Here is a 22,945-nt window from a genome sequence, read left to right on the forward strand (position 1 = left end):
TAGTTACCTGGAAGCATCCCCCTAGAGGAACTGCAATTAAGCTGCCGCCTCACAACACATTTCAGCCACTTAATGCAAGGAAATAAACAGTTAATTGATATCCTTTAATCTGCTATTATCAATTAATGGTATCCCAGGCCTCCAGTTCACAGATTTTTATTTTTTTTGCCTCTCTAATTAAAACCCAAAAAGTTTAATGAAGCAGTCTGCAATATTTATGGTGTGGCTGGATTCCATGGACGGTACTGGAGCTTAGTAAACTGCTTTTACGGTGTATTAAAACATAGCGGAATGGCCTCATCTTTTATAGCAGTTGTCAGGAAAATATAGGCCAGCACTGTAAAATGTATTAGCCCAATACATTGTCTCCATTTTATTATGAGGAAGCTATGATGTACGGCCCTGTCACCGCAGATCTATTGTTGGAGGGTTTGCACTATTTTCTCTGCCCTGCCATTAATTTATAGCGGTAAACAATATGTAGCCCTCCAACTGCAGCAAAGCAGAATCTTTTAATGAGGTGGATGTTATTACCACAATAAATCAGTGCATTCATGTTATGTATAATTCAGAGTGTGTATTCCCACTGTAAGTTCTCTGAGTAAGCTGATAGTGTGTCATTGTCACAGCCCGGCTCTACCTTTTCACTCTACCGCTCCTTTTTATTTTATTTTTTATCCCGTTATCTGGAGGTTGGATTTTTGTGGGTTTTTTAGTTTTTCTTTATTCAGTTGAAGAATCTTCTGGCCGGCACGAGGAGCGGAACTATACCAATTACATCAGGAATCAATAGTGCAGGTTCTGTGGCAGCATCGATCTGTGCATGCTGCTGTTTTCACAAGAGGCAACAAAATCAGCCCTAATTGGTTTTAGTGGTATCTCCAAGAAGCGTAATTCTATAACCATTGATTAGAGGCGGGTGCGCAGCTCAAGAGCTCGGAGGCACACAGTCATTTGTTAAAATGCTGTGGGGAAAATTGCATTTTAGTATTTATTCTATTTCCCATTAACTCCCTGCTGTTCAGTCTGAGGGTTGCAGCATGTATCCTGTAATCAACCCATAGACAAGACCTCACACTGGACAGTGGTGGGTTACTCACTGAAATTGTAATCCCTTATAAGCATATTGGCTTGTATACTATATTACCGCTTTACATAAATATCTACTATAATGTAGGCCCTATTGAGCTGTCGTTGAAGAAAGCAAACATAAACATACCTTTCTTATATGGCACAATTAGAAGTAAAAAAAAAATTGTACTTGCCCTGTAAGACTATGTTCATATATATAATCAGTGAAAAGCTGCGGGCGTGCCTCCATTCACCTGCCAGAGGCCAACTGATTTATACTTTTGACTAGTATAGGCAAATATACAGCCAACGGTGTGGAATACTATATTCAAATAATAATAATGTACAATGTATGTGTTTTTTTGTATTTTTTATTTTTTTTTACACTGGAGGTATACTGTACTGTGCAAACATTTTAGGCAGGTGTGGAAAGAATTCTTACAAATATTGAAGTATTAAAGGGGTTGTTCGGGTTCAGAGCTGAATCCGGATTTAACCTCTTCTTCACTCATTTAGCATGTCTGATGCTGCCGCTTGCCCTGTTCTGCATAGCGCTGGTGACCTACCGAGATTTACATGAGTATGCTATTCTGAGTCTTCCGCCTAGCAGTGATCCCGGTAACATCACCGGCACAAATGGGAGGTCTATATCGCCACCCTAGGCTATTTTGTCGGCACTGGGCTCACTGCTAGGTGGAAGCCTCCGCCTAGAATAGTGAGGATGTAAACAAAACAGACCTTGCCCTGTGCCAAGAAATGCTCCGATGCTCGACTCAGACATGCTAAATGAGTGAAGATAAGGTTATAGAACCTCTTTAATAGTTTACTTTAAACTATTAACAAAATGCAAAGTGAATGAACAGGAGAAATCTAAATCAGATCAGTATTTGGTGAGACTGCCCTTTACCTTCAAAACAGCATCAATTCTTCAAAGTACACTTGCACACAAAAACATCTTGGAGAACTAACCACATATCTTCTGTGGATATAGGCTTGCTCATATCCTTCAGTCCCTTCATATAATCCCAGATAGATTTAATGATCTGTTTTACACTGAAGATAGTTCTTAATGACGTTGGCTGTATCTTTGGGTTTGTAGTCCTGCCTCTGACTAAATTTGGAACCAATCAGAAACACTTCTGTTTTTAAAAGCATTGTTACTTTGCTCCATTTTTCCACACCGCCGTAAAAAAAAAATCCACAGTATTGTATAATGGGAGCTTTTCCTGCATATATATATATATATCAAAGAAAGGCTGAAAATGTGTAGTAAGTGAAGCCTAATTCACAAGCCAGATCCAGCCACCATCTTTCTCCTCTGTAGAATACCTAGCTGGATTTGCTAGCCAGGAGCCTGGAACAGCGGAGTAAGAATCCCAATGACAAATCCTCTGTACTGTAGCATTATTAGACAGACTAGTCTTTTAGGGTGTCGGGAAATCTGGGTAACACATTATGTAGAGCAGTTATAGGGACTGCTAAATACTAATTCTACCTAAATAAATTCCCCTCCCTATTCTTAAATAGTGCCATAGCTAGGCAGATTTGATTTTCAGAGCTATCTGGAACTGTAATAGACTGCAGAATACTAAATCTACCAAAATAAATCCCCCTTGCCACTCCTAAATAGTGCCATAGCTTGGCAGATTTGCCTTTTAGGGTCCTGGGAAAGCTGGGCTACTTACATAATGGAAGGGTAACATTATATGGATAGTGTGTACAGATCCACAGGAATTGTATTCTAGCTTTCCCAAACTGATGGGTGTCAGATTTGCCTAGACAGTGAGAAATTCTTTCTGACTATATAGGCAAACTTGCTATTCAGGAACCTTGGAAATCTAGGTAGCACTTTCTGTGGTGTCAGTGCCCTGGTACAGATATGATTCTGTACTGTCTGCTTAAGATTGATTTGCCCCATGCCGAACCACATGCTTTTCACTCTTCAAAAAAATATGAAATAACCTGTTCATACCAGGTAATCATTAGTTATAGAATAGAGATCTTCCTTCAACTCTAATACTTCAAAATGCATGTTTTGGGTGTCGCAGTGCGAATCTGTGTCTCCATGATAACAGACAACAGGTTTTATGTAGTCTGATCCTGCGTTCATACTCCACCAAATGTAAGTAGATGTTAGTTTGAAGTTTAATTTCAAATATAAAAAGTGATGCATATTACTCAGACTGTTGGGTTCCCCTCCAATCCTGAAAATGAAGAAGCTTAAAGGACATCATGTAGTACATGACAATCCCTTTCTGACCAAGCTAGAACCAGCCCTGTACGTACCTCGCATGAATCCAGAGATCTCCATATTCATTGCTCCAATTGTCCTGCTACATTTATTTCAAGCTGGCAGCTCAGGGTGGATATGTCTTTTTGGCATTAGCTCATGGTGTGTGTCCTTTCTTGGCGGAGGCAGCGCGGGGTGTCTTTTCTGCTCAACTGCCACAGCTTCTCACAAAGGATAATGCTGGTGATAGCTGAATTTAAACTGAGCGTGTGTGACCACCTCAGTGAGGTGGATGGAGAAAAGGAAAAGAACAAACAGCAGGTGGCGCAATACAGAAACATTTTATTGAATAACTCAGAGGCTGTACTAAATGTTTAAATACATGGAGTTATAAAATGTATTTACATCCAGTTGCTGATTTGAAAAATGTAGAATATTTTTTGTGGGAGCAACCCCTTTAAGTGCTGGTTTAGGGCTGTGCATTCCTATCAACTCTGCAAATACAGCTTTTCAAAAATATAAATCCTGGAAATGGCCCCTGTTTCCGCTGCACAAATTGGCTCAATCGGTCTGGAAAGAGGCTAAATCGGTGTCCCAATTCACGGAGGTTATCTCCGATATACCCCTGTGGGTTAACCAATCGTTGTCGCATATGCAGGTGGTTATGGGGCGGACAAATGGCAATCAGCAGGGGTCAAAACCCTTGGAGATATTTATGATCAGGGAGTGTTAATGACGTTTGAGGCACTATCACAGAAATATAACATCCCCCGTACCCACTTCTTCTCATATTTACAACTCAGATCTGCCATACAGAGTAAATTACCGAACACTAGCAACACGATCTCTAAGTACCCACTCTTAGGACTCGTCAAAACCCAGGGCCCCAGAGTTCACACTTAGTACATGCAAAGGTCGGGTCCAATCCACTCACAGTAATATACTGATACTCTCACTTACAGAATCCATAACGGTTTTATTGGAATCGCAATTACAAGTATCACCAGCAGTCAATAACAAAATAATACAGCTTTTCATCATTCATCAGACATATCTCACACCAACTAGGCTATATAGAATTAGTAGGGCATCATCCATGGCATGTCCAAGGTGTGGGGACCTGGAGGCGGACTTCTGGCACATGATGCGGAGATGCAGCCCGATTGCTTCATTCTGAAAGGAGGTGACCGTCTTTCTTCCCAATTTGTTGCCAGTTCAGGTAGCTTGCACCCCTGAGGTTTGCCTAATAGGAATACCGAATGAAGTTAGCTGGGATCATTACATGACGACATTCTTGAGGGAGTCACTATTTATGGCACATAAATGTATTGCTCTGAGATGGTACAACCCCAATACATCGAACTTGTCCATGTGGAAATTGCAGATAAACCAGATCTTACGATATATAGTGTTGGTGTTTAAACACCGCTATAAACCTAAGAAATTTGACGAGGTCTGGGGCCTGTGGTGTGGGTCACCCCACACTCTGTACTCAACCTCGAGACTGCGGCAAGCTTTGTCATCGGCTCGAGGATCCATGGCTCAGTCGGTTTAGTGGGGCCACCTGAATGTATTGTATAACGCAACTTCAACCAAGAAATATGGAATTTGCAACAGTGCAGTGGGAGATTTAAGAAATTGATAACAAGGAATCCTTATTTTTGTTGTACTATGATATGTAACAGGAGTGTATGATGTTGATGTTATTTCTCTTCTGTTAGGGCTCATTCAGACGGCCGTATGCAAATCAGTTTTTTTGCGGATGCTGTCCCATTAACTTCTATGGGGTCCTTTTCTATTCCACGGTTCCGCAAAACAAATGAAACATGTCTATGGGTCTGCAAAAATACTGACTGCTATCCGTTTTCTTTTTACAGACATGCTGAAATGTCCGCAAAAAAAAATCTGCATTTTTGTGGACAGCATACAGCCATCTGAATGAGCCCTTAATAAAAAAATATATTTTCCAGGAAAGTTATTTGGTGATTATTTTTTTTTCCTGTATTGTATTAATCAAGCAGGACATGTATGTGGGTTATTCTGTACCATTTTGTAAAGAATTTCCCCAGTGACTAGCTTCTCTTGTGTCAGTGCTGCAGGTGAAGGGGCAGCTAGTTCAGAACTTCAGTGCCATGTCTATGTATGCAAACAGCAGCATAAATCTCAGTACCTTTGGACTATCAACTTGATTTGGAGTGAAGGTTATGGAGATTGACTACAAAACCACTTTTCGTCTAAAAGCGTTTTCCTGTATGAGTTCTGCTTATCCCTTTTCTCTTTTTTGGATATGTATTACTTTTACTTAACCAACTCAAAACCGGCACATTCTTGTACCTAAACCCGTATTTCCCATGTAGTAACTCAATCCTCAACCTTACATAACATCCCCTCAGGGGATTAATTATATTTAGTTTTTTTTTGTGGATTTTAGTAGTACTGTCACTTTATGGGGTTCACTTGTCTTGCTGATGTCTCCAGGGAGCCGTCTCAGCGGTCTTGTCACTCCTTTGTCACTATGTATGTAATTGCAAGAGGGTCAAGCTGCAGTTTTAAAGCCATGTTAGGACTCGTCATTAAACAATCTGGTATTGTTTCTGCCTAAATGTAGCATTCATTTTGTAATACAAGTCCTCCTCATATCTTTCAGCCGGTTGGAGCCCTGAATCCCAAGCGAGCAGCCTTCTTTGCAGAGCGCTATGAGTCCTGGGAGGATGAACAAGTTCCAAAATTTCACTATGGCACACATTACTCTACGGCAAGCTTTGTACTCAGCTGGCTTTTAAGAATGGTAAGTCATCTCCTGGGATCATATTCAACAACTGCTTTGATCCACCAGCGCCTCATGCTCAAAGGACAGGAGACACGTCAGGGCAGCATATTACAGCGTCGGGTCCATACTCCTAGTAGCCAAAATGGCACTAAAATGTAGTCCAGCAGGCTATAAAAGAATACAGCAGGCATATGGTATGAGTCAGGTGTACTCATGAGAAATGAGGAGACCATTTCCCCAGCCTTCATTACAGTAATTGACAGACTTCTCCTATATGCAAAAACCTGAAGCGCATGGGTGGCCGTCCACATGACTGGACCCAAACTATCTGTAGGTATGTACTTTCAGCTCTCCTAGTAGCCATATGGCACAGTATTTCTTTTTGTGCCATTTTGGCTACAAGTATTGTGGACCAGTAGCTGTAATATGCTGGCATTACATGGGGCATACTAAGCTGGCAGATTACTATGAAAAGACAATGAACACGGAATACAATGTAATTGATTTTGCTGTCTAGTAAAATTCTTGAGCTAATAGTTAGAGAATTTGAGCCCCAAGGTAAACAAGAAACCATAAATAATTAAAGGGATGTATCAGCCCTTTCTGTAAAAACAGCTGCCTGGTACGGTTGATCCTGCTGATTTAAAACAAGACTTGGATGATGAAAATCTGTTGAGGTGTTCTAGTGAAGTTAGGGCTTTAGTGCATCGGGCAGGCAGGCCTAGTCTCTGTGCACCTCTGCTTTTCACTCTATCCACTTGACTAGCAAGACCAGGCGTCAGCATCCTCTTGCCCTGCCCTGTAATGGTGCGCTGGGACCACAGTTTCGCCACATGCGGAGTAAGCATCTGTCCAGCTAAAACAAATCTACTGCGCACACGCTGAGCTTGTGGCACGTGGCAACAATGCACCGTTACAGAGCCAAGCAAGAGGACACTAAGAGGACACTGATGCCTGGTCCTGTCAGACAAGAGGAGGCAATGTGGAAAGTAGAGCCGAGGCACTGATTTTCACTGTACAGGAATTGCTTTTATCAGCATCCACCCTTCAAAGTATGGCTGGTTTAATAGGGTTGATCCTGCTGATAGGTCTTCTTTAATGAATCCCATATTAAGACCATTTGAATTTGAATAGTTTCCACTAAGTTAATTAATGGCTGTCTCATAAAGATAACTCTTTAAAACCTGGGAAAGCCACCATTTCTTCACGACATACTGGACGTTTATTTGACTGGCTCTCCATGAACCGGTCAGTATGGATGTGGTAAGCCAATCAGAGTGGTTGTCTGTTCAGGCAAAATGATGGCGGTTTCCAAGCCCAGGACCCCCTCTCTGACGTATTTGTACCCTTGCAGGATATATGGACATGAGGGTTTTGTTGGGACATATGTTTTAGGAGTGAGTAGCTACAATATTTTAATATTATTTTTTTGCCGGATTTTTCATATTTGTATTTAAAGATAATAAGCATTTCAATCTTTCTTTATTTTTTTGTCCTTTTGTAAACTGTACCTGTTTGTTGTGCCGCGGCATTGTCCTTTAGGCACCTCATCTCAGGGTCTTTGTTCCTCTGTATCTGTTGCTTAAGCTCTTTATTTGCATTGCTGTAAAGCCGGTGTAATTTATCTGTTCCTAATAATGCTAAGCATCCGTATTACGGCTCCTCGGTAATGCGTTGGTGGATGGTGGATTAATCAGGAATTGTGTTTATTGATAGCATGTTGGTTTACAATAATGTATGTTTCTGTTAAAGCTAAGAGATAATTCATCTAGAAGAAAGTAATTTCTTCGGGAGAGCATTAGCAGCATACCATTAATTAAAGCTTGTTAGAATGGTACAAGCAGACATAAATCCTTAATATAATTTATGGGGCCTTGCTAATTTTAGGCAATTATCTACTAATATGGGCTTAAGTGTTCTTTAACTAAGAAGAGGCTTTTAAATCCTTTAAACATTTTTTACTGTATGTAGAAAATCAAACGAAGGAAAATCCCAATAGTTTTTTTTTTTCTCTAATAAATTTTAAATAAATGCCGCGACAATTGAACTTACCGATATATTCTGTTCTGGCCAATCGCAGCACACAGCTCATAGACTGGCTATGAGCTGTGCGCTGCGATTGGCCAGTGCTGCAGCAAGGGACACGCCTCCTACAAAAAATCAGTCCAGTACAACAGACGGAGCTGAGACACCGGAGCCTATACCGGGCGAACAGAGCGGCGCCCAGGCATACTAGTAAGTGCAGGGGGACCCCTGGGCGCCGCTCTGCCCACAGATAGTTAGTTTTTAGCTTGTATACGAGTGAAAGGTCCTCTTTAAGTACAGCTCCTCAGTGTTTTATGAAGTGTGTATTTCTCAAAGTATGGCCACTTTTTGTCTGCATGCATCCTGGATACACAAGAAAAGGCAGTTCAGCTTCAAAAGTAGCTGTTTCGTCACAACAGGGATTCATCTCCATACAGCAGATAGGGCATACGTCTGATAGGCGAAGGTCCAACCGTTGGGGCCCTCATTGATCATGAGAATAGGGGCCTATTCTCTCCTGTTTGAATGGAGCTCTATTGGGCTGCCAGAGATAGCTGAGCACTTGTACTTTGCTATGTCTGGCAGACCCATAGAGTTGAATAGAGAGACATGCATGCATGTCTGCTACTCCATTCAATCAGGGAGTACAGGCCTACATTCTTGTGATTGTCGGGGGCCCCAGTGGTCAGATCCTGCCAGTTACACTCTTATCGTCTATCCTGTGAAGTGGCTGTTCCTCGTTCTGACTCTTTGATTCCCACTGTGAACTTTGGGCTGTTTACTCGATCTCTCATATGCTGCCTGCCCTGACCTTGGCTTGTTTACTGCCTACAGTTTTGGCTGTTCGCTCTGTGCACCAGTGTCTTTTGACCCCCATGGGTCAGCAGCTTCCAAACTGAGACTACAATAGGTGGTAGCAACCTGTTGGTTTCCCTGCAGCAGAGTCCAGATCCCTGTGCAGGGGTTATAGGGTGAAGACCAGTGCTCTGCCAGGGTAGTGCTCTTAGGAGTAGCCCTAAGTCAAATCAGTTCAGTGGCACAGCAGATCCACATCCACTTGCAAATGGGTGTTGGAATGGGAGGGTAATGAATTTTCGACTATATCAGTATGTGGCTAAATACTAAAAGCATGAACGGTTAGGGGATGATTAGAAAGCTGTTAGGACCCCCATATAGATAAGATAGCTGAACCTCTTGATGGCATAATAAATCCATTAAATGTTTTTTATGCAGACTAGTAATTTAATACCATATTGAAATTGTGTAGTAACCATGGGGGACATTTTTCAAACTGGTGTAAAGTAGAACTGGTTTAGTTGCCTATAGCAGCCAACCAGATTTCACCTTTCATTTTGGACAGCTTCTTTGGAAAATAAAAGGTGGAATCTGATTGATTGCTATGGGAACTAAGCCAGTTCTACTTTACACCGGTTTGATAAATGACACTCCCATGTCTCTATTTAGTTTTTGAAGTTGATCACGCTCATCTTTACGTTTCCGTAACATAGTAATATTTTTTTTTCTAGGAGCCCTTTACCACTTTTTTCCTCAATTTCCAAGGTGGGAAATTTGATCACGCTGACAGAACATTTTCTTCCGTTTCAAGGGCGTGGCGTAATTCGCAACGTGACACGTCAGACATCAAGGTAAAATTCTTTATTGATGCTTTTTAATGTTTATTTTTTTTGTATTGGATTTTGTATGTTTTTTACAGGTGAACAATGTATCCCCTGCTTCTCTTGTGTAAATACTGGTGCTGTATATCCATACCAATCACTAGTTGCAAAGGATAAAATCACAACCTGCTCTTTCTTTATACCTTAAAACTTAGTATAATCAGACAGCACTCCAGATGATATGATGAAGTAATTTGTGAGTTTTATTAAGCAGGACATGATGCACAACAAATTTTGGCAACATTTCGGGCTAAACAGTAGCCTTTCATCAAGCTAAGTTATGCCCACGTTGAAAGAACGCCGGCGCCCACAACAGCCAGATTGTGGTTAAGTGTTGTGATCACCCCGAGGTTGTACAGCCTCTCTTTATACCTGGGGTCCACAGGGTCCGTTGCCACATTAGCAACACTAGCAAAGTGATACTTACACTAGACAAAGGGTGTTTTCAGTAGCGGGCAAGGATACACATGGCACCATCATATTTTGACATCATACACTCTACCACTAATAGACAAACTTAATCTGTGGTAGGTAGTTTTTACAATATTTCAAAATAATAAAAAGAATATAACTTTTATGTAGGAAACTGCATTATTCAGAGTATAAAGAAAAGTTTCATCACTTGGACCTGCTTACACAGAAAAAGTAGTAAGATAAAACCTTTAAAGGTTTTGGCCACTTTCTGGTTTTTGTTGACCAATGTGTTTGTAAAATGATTGCATGGCACTTACTAATATAGCCTTTGTTAAAATTCTGCCCTATTTTCTATATTTCATAAGGTATTTCCCTTTGTTTACAAAGTCTTGTGCTGTCACACAGAGGTCTTGTCCAGGTGGCTACTGATGGATGGTCATGTGACCAGGCAAATCACCTCTTCCATTCAAAATCATTGCACCTGCACTAAACTTCCAACAGAACAAGTACAGATGGCAGGTGCAGTGTAGTTGAATGAAGGAGGCATCACATGAAGGCGATTTGCCTGGTAACATGACCCTCCATCAGCAGCCATTTTATGGACAGGACAAAAGACTTGACCAACAAGGAGGCATACCGTATGAAATGTAATGTTCAAAATGGTACATCATTTCAGCATAGGCTATATTAGTAAGTGCAGTATAATGATCTCACAAACACACTAGTCAACGCTATGCAGAAAGTGGCCAGCACAGATTTTCCAGTGTCCTTTTACTTACATCCCAGCACATTGACTGGGTGTGACGTTATATCTTGATTCTACAGTTGTGGCCAAAAGTTTTGAGAATTACATAAATATTGGAAATTTGAAAAGTTGCTGCTTATGTTTTTATAATAGCAATTTGCATTTACTCCAGAATGTTATGAAGAGTGATCAGATGAATTGCATAGTCCTTCTTTGCCATAAAAATTAACTTCATCCCAAAAAACGTGATAACTAAGTGGCCCGGGGACCAAAACGTTGACATTTTTGGTCCATGGCCTGGAAACTCCCCAGATCTTAATCCCATTGAGAACTTGTGGTCAATCCTCAAGAGGCGGGTGGACAAACAAAAACCCACTAATTCTGACAAACTCCAAGAAGTGATTATGAAAGAATGGGTTGCTATCAGTCAGGAATTGGCCCAGAAGTTGAGAGCATGCCCAGTCGCATTGCAGAGGTCCTGAAAAAGAAGGACCAACACTGCAAATACTGACTTTGCATAAATGTCATGTAATTGTCGATAAAAGCCTTTGAAACGTATGAAGTGCGTGTAATTATATTTCACTACATCACAGAAACAACTGAAACAAAGATCTAAAAGCAGTTTAGCAGCAAACTTTGTGAAAACTAATATTTGTGTCATTCTCAAAACTTTTGGCCACGACTGTACATATCCTTGAAAATGTCCAAACCAAGCTATACTTTGTAAACGGTATATAGGGGGTAAAGAGGTAGTTGTACCTTGTGCCTGATGACAATCAAGGGCACTATTGCTACTCAAGAAGGCATGAGTATTCAAAATTGCACATTATATAAGGGGGCTTATATATTTACTTTGTAAGTAATGAGTAAACTTGAAGTATCATTACCATACAGTTAAACAGATGACCAACAAAATCTGTTGACCTAAGCTTAAAGGAGTAGTCCAGCTTTCTTTTCCACTTTTCCCCCAGCCAGAGGTACCTGTGGAATAATCCATACTCACCTGTTCCCCACCATTCCATTCTGGCTCTCTTAACTGGTCTCCTGGTTCCTGTCTGTCAACTTCCGCATGGACGAGGTCATGTACACTGCTGCTACAGCTAGTGACTGGCTTCAGCGGTGACGAGTTCCCAAGTGCACATGATCCAGCAGTGACGCACATCACCCCATCCATGCAGAAGTTGACAGACGGGGTCTAGAAGACAAGTGACAAGAGACAGGTACATGGAATGTAGCAGGTGGGTATTTCTCCATGGGTACACCTGACTGGGGGTCGAATTACGAATTAAAAAAATGTGAACCCCTTTTAAGGAATACCTTTTTTTAGGTATTCCCCCAACTTGAACTATGTATATATTTAATAAAATCAATGCCATGGTTTAGTTCACTGGGTTTATATGTCTGTGTACATCTTTTCTAAACTGAGAACCATTTTCTGGCCTTGCTGCTGTTCACTGCTGGACCCCATTGTCTATTTCTGACTATTTTTGACTTTCGGGCAGACAAAAACTGTTCCATGCAACGATTTTTGTTCTGCTGAAAACCGGCAATTATGCCAGAAAGCAGATCCCATTATAGTCAATAGGGTCTGGTGGTGAATGGCAGTATCCGGCAAGGATGAATCCGGTGAACTCTGGCAGGCTGTTCTCTGTGCCAAATCAGTTAAACTGAGGTGTGACCGTACCCTTAAGGTGGTTACAAAATGAAGTTGATCATTATACCAATTAATTTAGATCACCATGGCCTCTGTAGAAGCACCCTGGGTAATGATCTGTTTCTCATTGGGGCAGTGAAATGCTGCACTACTATTATCGGCAGCATCATACCTCAAGTAGATCATCTTACTTTCCCTTAATTAGTGTTTTAGTATACAAAGCCTTGCAGCATTCTCAAAATGATTGGGGTGATAACTTAATCCCTAATTGAGGCAAGCTTGGTTTAGCATTGACTGCACCGCAGAGATGTACTTATGACTTGTACTTATGACCTGCCAAATACTCGGAGAACCCAAAAAGGCTTCACTCTGAGCCCTAATGCCATGGTTAGTTAAGGTAGAATTTAGTTTCACATTTCTGTATTTAAGCTGATTATGATCTATATTGTGATTTCACGTAGAGCAGATAACAGATTAGAGATTCCTCCAGGATTATCCAAGTTATGCAAAACGTCTTACAAATGGCACGGTCAACAATATAAAAAGTCAATCAGCATTTATTTCATGTTAAAAATTTCAGGAGGGGTTTGTTGGAATGATTGTTTGTTCATACCCTTCCTCTCATACATTGGGAGATGTGCTGGTGACAGACTATCATTTATTTTTTTTACCACAAAAAAATGCTATCAATGACTAAGGAGTATTTGCTTGGCATCTCATCCTGGGCATTTTTTCACAGGACAACAATCGGAAACAAACCTTTGTACGAAAGTGTCCATTTAGGGCCTTATTGGGCTTTTTTGGGATGCTTTTAAGGTTTAGCTTTTTTAGTGTTTTTTTTTTAGTCTATATACCCCAGTTTGAACACAGAAACTGTAATTGTCTGTCTTGTGAGGCAATTTTTTTATTTTATTTTTTTTTACAATTTTCAAGGCTATTTTTTAAAGAGGACCTTTCACCACAGTAAAAAATCTAAATGAAGCATACAGACATGGAGAGCGTCACCCAGGGATCTCCCTGCACTTACTATTATCCCTGGGCGCCGCTCCGTTCTCCCGTTTATAGCCTCCGGTATCTTCATATGTTCGGCTCAACTGGGTGGAGCCTGCTGGTGTCTCCTTCTCCCAGGCTGTAGCGCTGGCCAATCACAGCGCTCAGCTCATAGCCTGAGAGAAAAAAAAACTCTCAGGCTATGAGCTGAGCGCCGTGATTCGCCAGCGCTACAGCCTGGGAGAAGGAGACGCCGACAGGCTCCACCCAGTTGAGCCGAACATATGAAGATACCGGGGCCTATACCGGGAGAACTGAGCGGCGCCCAGGCATAATAGTACATGCAGGGAGATCCCTGGGCGCCGCTCTCCATGTCTGTACGCTTAGTTTAGATTTTTTATTGTAGTGAAAGGTCCTCTTTAAGCATACCAAAAACAAAACATTCATGCAGTAGCAAACATTATTATTGATTATTGAAGCAGGGTAAACCAAAATTTCCATTAAAGAGACTGTCTGGTTTCAGGATGAAGCTGCTATGAAAAACAGGAAGTTCTTAGCTGCCAGATCCCCCGCCACAGTTTTTTTTTTTTGTTTGTTTTTGTTTCCAGGTGAGCTCTATTTATCCGGCTGCAGTGGTGATGTCATATCACCAACATGTGACCCCAGCAACGAATCACTGTCCTCAGTGGTGCATCTGAAGATGCCAGTGATGGGCTGCAGCAGTGACGTGTTGTCAATGTGATGTCACTGCTGCAGCTCTGTAAATAGAGCTCAGCCGGGAGAATTGGAGCAGCGATGAAGGCTCCAGCAGATAAGTACTTGATGCCTGAAACTGGACAACCCCTTTATTGGAGTTATCCATTGAACGATTTCTGAAAATTATGAACAAATTTAGCAGGAAAAAAATCCCCACCAAATAAAATTCAATCATTATGAAACTGCTCCAATTACAGATACTTATTCTATGGTGTATGGTTTTGTCACATAAAATGGTAAGTATACATATCTTGGTGAAAAATGGATTTTAACACAATGTTTGTAAAATAGCATTTTGAAATAAAGACTTCTAAGACCCAATGCAAAACTGTATCCTGCTCCCCACCTACCATGTGTCATATTCTAATACGGACGTTATATAATCTGAAAAAAATTGCAGTAAAAAAATTTAAAACTACCATTTGGAATCAGCATCGCTGGAGAAGTAAAAAAAAAAAAGTCAGAGTTCAACCACCTTAGATAAAAATTTAATTTTAGACTTCACTACGTCAACATTTAGAATACTCTGTAGCAACCCCTATAGCTACAACCGTGTCAGTGGACCTTAAAAGTGGATGTTCTTACTGCATTTTCCACTTTATTTTCTGGACCCTATTGTTTTGCTCGTATGAGATTACAAATGTTACAAGCAGAGTCTTGATTTTTTTTATTAAATTGTTTGCATTATTCCTGTAGGAGCTTATTCCTGAATTCTACTACTTGCCGGAGATGTTTGTGAACTCAAATGATTACAATCTTGGAGTGATGGATGATGGTACAGTAGTATCTGATGTGGAGATTCCACCATGGGCCAAAACTCCGGAAGGGTTTGTTCGTATAAACAGATTGGTAAGCACATCAAAGACCTGCTGTACTGATGCTACTAAAAAGAAGAGTAGAAAAAAAGAAAAACCGACTATTTCACCGCTTCTTATTCCAGGACCAGTGCATGACTGTGAATTGCATCACATCTCCCTGTAAATCAGGGTATTGTGTTCTGTCTACAGTCATGACCTTAGGGTGTTGTCAGTACTACTTATGCCACAAATGGGGTTGTAAGTGAAATGTTCCTGTGTTAGGCCTCATGCACACGACCGTTCGTTTTTTTGCTGTCCGCAAAAAAAGGAAGCCGCCCGTGTTGCCTTCTGCAATTTGCGGAACGGACACCAGCAATATAAATGCGGACAAGAATAGGACATGTTATTTTTTTTAGCTGGGCCACGGATGCGGACAGCACACGGAGTGCTGTCCGCATCTTTTGCGACCCCATTGAAGTGAATGGGTCCACATCCAAGCTGCTTGGATGCAGACCCAAACAACGGTTGTGTGCATGAGGCCTTAATCTCAAGATACCCATACACGTCAAAGATTTCAGCCGAAATGGACAATTTTTACCTTTTTTGTTTACAATCATTGAGAAATTATCACCACTCTGTCCTCCGTGCAGCTCACAAAATTCCCTATCGGTGTGTTTTGGTGTGTACGAGGAAACCAGAATACCAGGTGGAAACCCATGGAGAGAACATATGAACTCCAGGCAGTTGTTTTTTTTGGTCAGATCTGAACCCCGGACCCCAAATGCTGGAAAGCTACAGTGCTAACGGCAGAGCCACCGTGGTGCCCATTTGTGTGTGCATGTGAACACTTTTTAGTGATGGTGGACAGCAGATTATTGTTGGTCAAAAATTTGGTTGGGTTTTTATAGGCTATGTCAGCTGAATGCAGCAGATCATTGCCACTTAGTGCAAACCCATTGGGGGGAAGTCTCAATCTCCTGTGCGCCAGAGTGACATGCGCCTTCTTTATTAAACGTCAGATGCCTCTTAATAAATTAGCCGCATCTCTGGAAACTGGTGTAGACTTCCGCTATAACTGCCAGTTTCTGGTCTAGGTTATAGTATATCCAGCTGGTCATATGAAGCCCCCCACGAAGTCCCACCTCTTTTGTAGCCACTTTACAAAAGTGATGAGAAGCTCAAAAGTCGCAAATTGTGATGCAAGTATGGCTTGCACCATAATGTGCAGCTTTTTTTACACCACAGTAGCGGCGTAAACATTGTAGTAAATGCCCCTCAATGGGTTTTTACCTTGTTCTTTCTTTTCTTTTTTTTAAATAGTTGTTCTCTGATATGCCAGTGTAGCCTGGCATATTATTGGTTAGATTGTTTCAGACAATACTTATATGGCCATTTAGTGTAGGGAGACCATACTATCGATAAAATAACAGGTTTTCACATATGATTTTTGAATTAACGCACTACACAGTCATTTGGGAAGTGCAGTGGCAAAGTGTTATTTCACATTGGACAGAAGCGGTGACACTGGCTAAATGGTGAACTCAGTATGTGTTCGCTCAGCTACTAGATGAAGTACATGACAATTAGTGATAAGGACACATTATGGACACTGTGAGATCAGTCCTGACAGTGAATATCACAGAAGCACTCATCGTGCGCATCAGCATCCCAGTGCTATGAAATATCATAGAACCCCTTTGCTGTGAAAGGAGTGATTGACGTATCCCTATGCAGCTACATTTCCACACGGCAGCAAATCGCCTCTTTCAGAGGATAATTAAAAAGTCTGCCGCTGAGAAGGCGCGCGGATTGTGTACAAACAGGGTAATCGAAAAATAGCATTCGGTGGAAGAAGTGATACTGGAAGAGAAGGGAGCCGACTGCCAAGCAAATTGATTCGTTCTAGACTGTTTAAAACCTTACATGCCTCTTAAAGAGATTTTGTGTCTGTGGTTATCCAAACCGAGATGACGTTTTCCGATGACTTCCCAGTTTACTCCTTCCAGCCCGCAGATTATATGCAATGATTATAGCTCCTGAAAAGCACACCGCTTTGATCTGTGACCTTTTGGTGGTGCTAATCGGGTTCCCAATATCATTATACCTCACTCATTAATCATATTTCCTGCAGCCGTCAGGCAGCCAGACAGACACGGCCCCTGTTTTCAGACCTGGGTTGGCAAGTTAGTGTTTTTTTGCAGATTATTCTAGTGCTATACTTGGGCTTCTAACAAGGCAGCACCACATCAAGCTACATGCGACAATTAAAGTCAGATGGCCCTCAGGTTGAGCAGGCAAATAATGTTGCAGCTGTCTGTCTTCCTGAAGCTAAGCAGCCCCGATACAGGCGATTCACAGTGCGGGGCATCTCCTTAATTAAATGACCTGTCTGTATGGAGAGGATTTTCATAGATTTACTTGTTTCATTTTAATGGCCACGTCTTTTCCTGTACGTAATCTGAAAAAGGAATTATCAAGACCCCCCAGTGGTTCCCTAAAACAATGGATGATAAGCAACCGCCACATACTTCATGTGCTGTATATGCATAAGATATATTTGTTAGTATCACCACTCTTGCTTTTTTTGGTGCCACTGTTAAAGGGATAATTTCAATATAAAAATGGGTTGGATTGGAGTAAAATAACAATTAGAGGTAGTACTTACCTTACTGATCCCCCACCGCTGCTGTTCCAGCTCTGCCCCTCTCTACTTCCTGTTCTGAGGCGAGTGACTACTGTGTCCACTGATTGGCCAAGCAGCCAGACCAAGCTATTTATGGCATGTCGAACCCAAGAACAAGAAGTGGAGAGGGGCTGGGATCAGGGCAGTGGCCTAACAGAGGATCTGTAAGGTAAATACTGGTTGATTGTTATTTGACCCCTCTGCAAACCCATTTTCAATTTAAAAAAAATAATTGTGCCCCTAGTTTACCCCTTTAAGCAAAATAACAGTTACTTGACTGAATGCACTGCAATACCAAGAGAGTACATCTGATAACAGAGAAACCTACTTTGAACAGTACACAACTTAAATTAGGAATGTTTAAAACACTGCACCGCTGCAGCAGTCACGTGTGGTTGACCTGAACCTTCACCACTGCAGCCAGGTGAATAGAGCCCTGCTGGAATAACTGGAGCAGCAGCGCAGGATCTGTCATGTAAGTGCTTACTAGTTCTTAAAGAGGACCTTTTACCTGAAAAAACATTGTGAACTAAGTATCATGACATATACTGCGGCGCCCAGGGATCTCACTGCACTTACTATTATCCCTGGGCGCCGCTCCGTTCTCCCGTTATGTCATCCGGTATGTTCGGGGACTTGGTTATAGTAGGCGGAGACTTAGGACTCTTGGTTATAGTAGGCGAAGTCTGCCCTTGTTCTGCTGGGCGTCTCATCCTCCTAGGCTGTAGCGCTGGCCAATCGCAGCGCAGAGCTCACAGCCCGGGAGGTTTTTTTTCTCCCAGGCTGTGAGCTGTGCGCTGCGATTGGCCAGCGCTACAGCCTAGGAGGAGGAGACGCCCAGCAGAACAAGGGCAGTCTCCTCATACTATAACCAAGTCCCCGAACATACCGGAGGACATAATGGGAGAGCGGAGCGGCGCCCAGGGATAATAGTAAGTGCAGTGAGATCCCTGGGCGCAGCTGTATATGTCAGGATACTTAGTTCACAATGTTTTTCCAGGTGAAAGGTCCTCTTTAATTGCAGGCGAATACCGAGGGGTGTCTCCTTGTTTCCTTTAACAACTTGCTGCTTCTCAAGATTGGGCACTTTATACTGTGTGGTACCTGCCTGTTGTCTATTAGTTTATTTGCTCTTAAATATGTTTTGATGTTGTGTTGCCCTTAAGGGTGTATTAGACTGCAAGATGATCACTAACGAGTGTTCCTGAACATATGAACATAACTGCATTGCCAGGTTTCACCATAGATTACAGCTGATGTCTGGGGGCTCCAACAGGGGGGAATTTTTGAGCTTATTGTCAGCGAAACTTTATAACCAGTAGAAAACTACTTTAACCCCTTAAGGACCTTGCCATTTTTCACCTTAAGGACCAGGCCATTTTTTGCAAATCTGACGTGTCACTTTACGTGGTAATAACTTTAAAGCGCTTTTACTTATCCAGGCCATTCTGAGATTGTTTTCTCGTCACATATTGTACATCATGACAGTTGTAAAATTGAGTCCAAAAATTTCATTTTTATTTCTAAAAAAATAACATTTACCAAAAATTTTGAAAAATTAGCAAATTTTTATTTCTCTACTTTTATAATAACAATTGGAGTTATTACTATCTATTACTTTACATTCCCCATATGTCTACTACATGTTTGGGTCATTTTGTGAATGTAATTTTATTTTTTGGGGATGTTAGAAGCTTAGAACGTAATCTTCTTAGAACGAAAATTTACAAAACCCACTTTTTAAGTACCAGTTCAGGTCTGAAGTCACTTTGTGAGGCTTACATAATAGAAACCACCCATAAATGACCCCATTTTAGAAACTACACCCCTTAAGGTATTCAAAACTGATTTTACAAACTTTGTTAACCCTTTAGGTGTTCCACAAGAATTAATGGAAAATGGAATTTCAGAATTTCATTTTTTTGCCAGATTTTCCATTGTAATCCATTTTTCTGCTAACAAAACAAGGGTTAACAGGCAAACAAAACTCAGTATTTATTGCTCTGATTCTGTAGTTTACAGAAACACCTCATATGTGGTCGTAAACTGCTGTATGGGCACACGTCAGGGCGCAGAAGGAAAGGAACGCCATATGGTTTTTGGAGGGCTGATTTCTCTAGGATAATTTTAAGCTGCCATGTCACATTTGAAATGTAGGTCACAGACAAATCTAATTTCCCCTCGAGAACAGGGAAACAGAAAAAGAGAGAGAGAGCGCACAATAGTGTAATGTGTTCAACCGGATAAGGATATCAAAGTGATAAATATCCAAACTCACCTTATGGAGTTGTGCTCCGGCAGGCACAACTCTACTGTAAACTTAATGAAAATAAGACCTTTAGACCAGGACTGCAGCCGCAGATTTTGTAGTCTCTTGGATGGGATGTCCAGTCCCCCAAAAGAAATTCGTGGTAGAGAAAAGAGGTTCTGCGTCGGCGCGAAATCACTAGTGGAAGCGGTCTTATAAATGTATTCTTCTTTTAATCAAATTAAAATGATTAAAAGAATACATTTATAAGACCGCTTCCACTAGTCATTTCGCGCCGACGCAGAACCTCTTTTCTCTGTCACATTTGAAGACCCCCTGATGCACCCCTAGAGTAGAAACTCCAAAAAGTGACCCCATTTTAGAAACTACACATCTCAAGGTATTAAAAACTGATTTTACAAATGTTGTTAACCCTTTAGGTGATCCACAAGAATTAATGGAAAATGGAGATGAAATTTCCGAATTTCACTTTTTTGGCATTTTTTTAAATTTTTTTATCCATTTGTCCAGTAATACAGCAAGGGTTAACAGCCAAACAAAACTCAATATTTATTGCCCTGATTCAGTAGTTTACAGAAACACCCCATATGTGGTTCTTAACTGCTGTACGGGCACATGGCAGGGCGCAGAAGGAAAGGAATGCCATATGGTTTTTGGAGGGCAGATTTCACTGGGATAATTTTAAGCTGGCATGTCACATTCGAAGACACCCTGATGCACCCCTAGAGTATAAACTCCAAAAAGAGAACCCATTTTGGAAACTACGGGATAAGGTGGCAGTTTTGTTGGTACTATTTTAGGGTACATAAGAATTTGGTTGCTCTATATTACACTTTTTGTGAGGCAAGGTAACAAAAAAAATTGCTGTCTTGTCAGTTTTTATTTTTTATTTACAGTGTTCATCTGACAGGTTAGATCGTGTGGTATTTTTATAGAGCAGGTTGTTACGAACGCGACAATATAAAATATCAAAAATTATCCATATTCCGAAAGCCATAGTTTTTTAAAAATTTTGGGGCGAACGTCTTATGTACGGGCTCATTTTTTTCAGTAACATAGTACATAAGGCCGAAAAAAGACATTTGTTCATCCAGTTCGGCCTGTCATCCTGCAAGTTGATCCAGAGGAAGGCAAAAAAAAAATATATGAAGGTAGACGCCAATTTTCCCCACTTTAGTGCCGACTCCAATCAGGCAATTAAAATAACTCCCTGGATCAACGACCCCTCTCTAGTAGCTATAGCCTGAATTAATATTACGCTCCAGAAATACATCCAGGCCCCTCTTGAATTCCTTTATTGTACTTACCATCACCACCTCCTCAGACAGAGAGTTCCATAGTCTCCCTGCTCTTGCCGTAAAGAATCCTCTTCTATGTTTGTGTACAAACCTTTTTTCCTCCAGACGTAGAGGATGTCCCTTAGCGATTTGTAAAGTGGTAGGACTATGTTCTTATCACGGGCATCTATGCCCCTTTTGATGCATCCCATTATCTTATTGGCCTTGGCAGCAGCTGCCTGACACTGGTTTTTACAGCTTAGTTTGCTGTTTATTAAAATTCCTAGATCCTTTTCCATGTCAGGGTTACCGAGTGTTTTACCATTTAGTATGTACGGGTGACTTGCATTATTCCTTCCCATGTGCATAACTTTACATTTGTCAGTGTTAAACCTCATCTGCCACTTATCTGTCCAAGCCTCCAATCTATCCAGATCCCTCTGTAGTAGTATACTGTCCTCTTGGGTGTTAATTACTTTACACAGTTTAGTGTCATCTGCGAAAAATTGACACTTTACTATGCAAGCCTTCCACAAGATCATTAATAAATATATTGAAGAGAATAGGGCCCAATACTGACCCCAGAGGTACCCCACTAGTGACAGTGACCTAATCTGAGTGTGTACCGTTAATAACCACCCTCTGTTTTCTATCACTCAGCCAGTTACTTACCCACATACAGGCGTTTTCTCCCGTATGAGATGACTGTTTGATTACTACTATTTTAGCGTGCATTTGACTTTGTGATCTCTTGGTATTACACTTTTTGTGATGTAAGGTGACAAAAAATGGCTTTTTGACACACTTTTTTATTTTAATTTTATTTATTGTTTACGGTGTTCATCTGAGTGGTTAGGTCATGTGATATTTTTTATAGAGCTGGTTGTTACGGATGCGGCAATACCTAATGTTTTTTTTTTTACTTTAATAGCAATAATAGCAGTTTTGAGGCAAAAAAATCTGATTTTAGTGTCTCTGTATTCTGAGAGTAATAGCTTTTTTTATTTTTTGACTGATTGTCTTAGGTAGGGGCTAATTTTTTGCAGGATGAGGTGACTGTTTGATTGGTACCATTTAGGGGGGCATACACTATTTTGATCTATTGATGTTGCAATTTTTGTCATGTAAGGTGACAAGAAAATTGCTTTTTTTACATGGTTTTTCTTTTTTTGTTTTTTTACGGTGTTTACCTGAGGGGTTAGTTTATGTGATATTTTTATACAGCAAGTTCTTACGGACGTGACAATACCCAATATGTATATTTTTACACAATAACAGCATTTTTTGTCTCCATATTCTGAGAGCCATAATTATTATTTTTTTGGGCCGATAGTGGGGCTGGGAGTTAGATTCCCCACCGATCAGTCATTGATACCTATTCTGAGGATAGTTCATTTGTATTTATAGGGATTTGCCACTTTCTGGCTACTTGTGACCAATGTGTAGGTAAGATCACTATATGCCACTTACTGATATAGCCTTGGTTGATATTCTGTGCCTTTTGCTATATTTCATAAGGTATGCTCCCTTGTTAAACAAATTTCTGTGCTATCCACACAGAGGTCATATCCATAAGATGGCCGCTGAT

General features: G+C 41.0%; 1 protein-coding gene across 1 annotated transcript in view; it reads left to right on the top strand.

Moving 5' to 3' along the window:
• Positions 1–22,945, top strand: part of LRBA (LPS responsive beige-like anchor protein) — a 568,467-nt gene that overhangs the window by 391,821 nt on the left and 153,701 nt on the right. The window contains exons 44-46 of the mRNA XM_044300361.1: positions 5,949–6,089; positions 9,623–9,742; positions 15,028–15,180. Of these exons, the coding sequence (XP_044156296.1) occupies positions 5,949–6,089; positions 9,623–9,742; positions 15,028–15,180 (414 nt within the window). The remainder of the gene's footprint in view (positions 1–5,948; positions 6,090–9,622; positions 9,743–15,027; positions 15,181–22,945) is intronic.

The sequence above is a fragment of the Bufo gargarizans genome, chromosome 1 (assembly GCF_014858855.1).
Source record: "Bufo gargarizans isolate SCDJY-AF-19 chromosome 1, ASM1485885v1, whole genome shotgun sequence".
Taxonomy (NCBI): domain Eukaryota; kingdom Metazoa; phylum Chordata; class Amphibia; order Anura; family Bufonidae; genus Bufo; species Bufo gargarizans.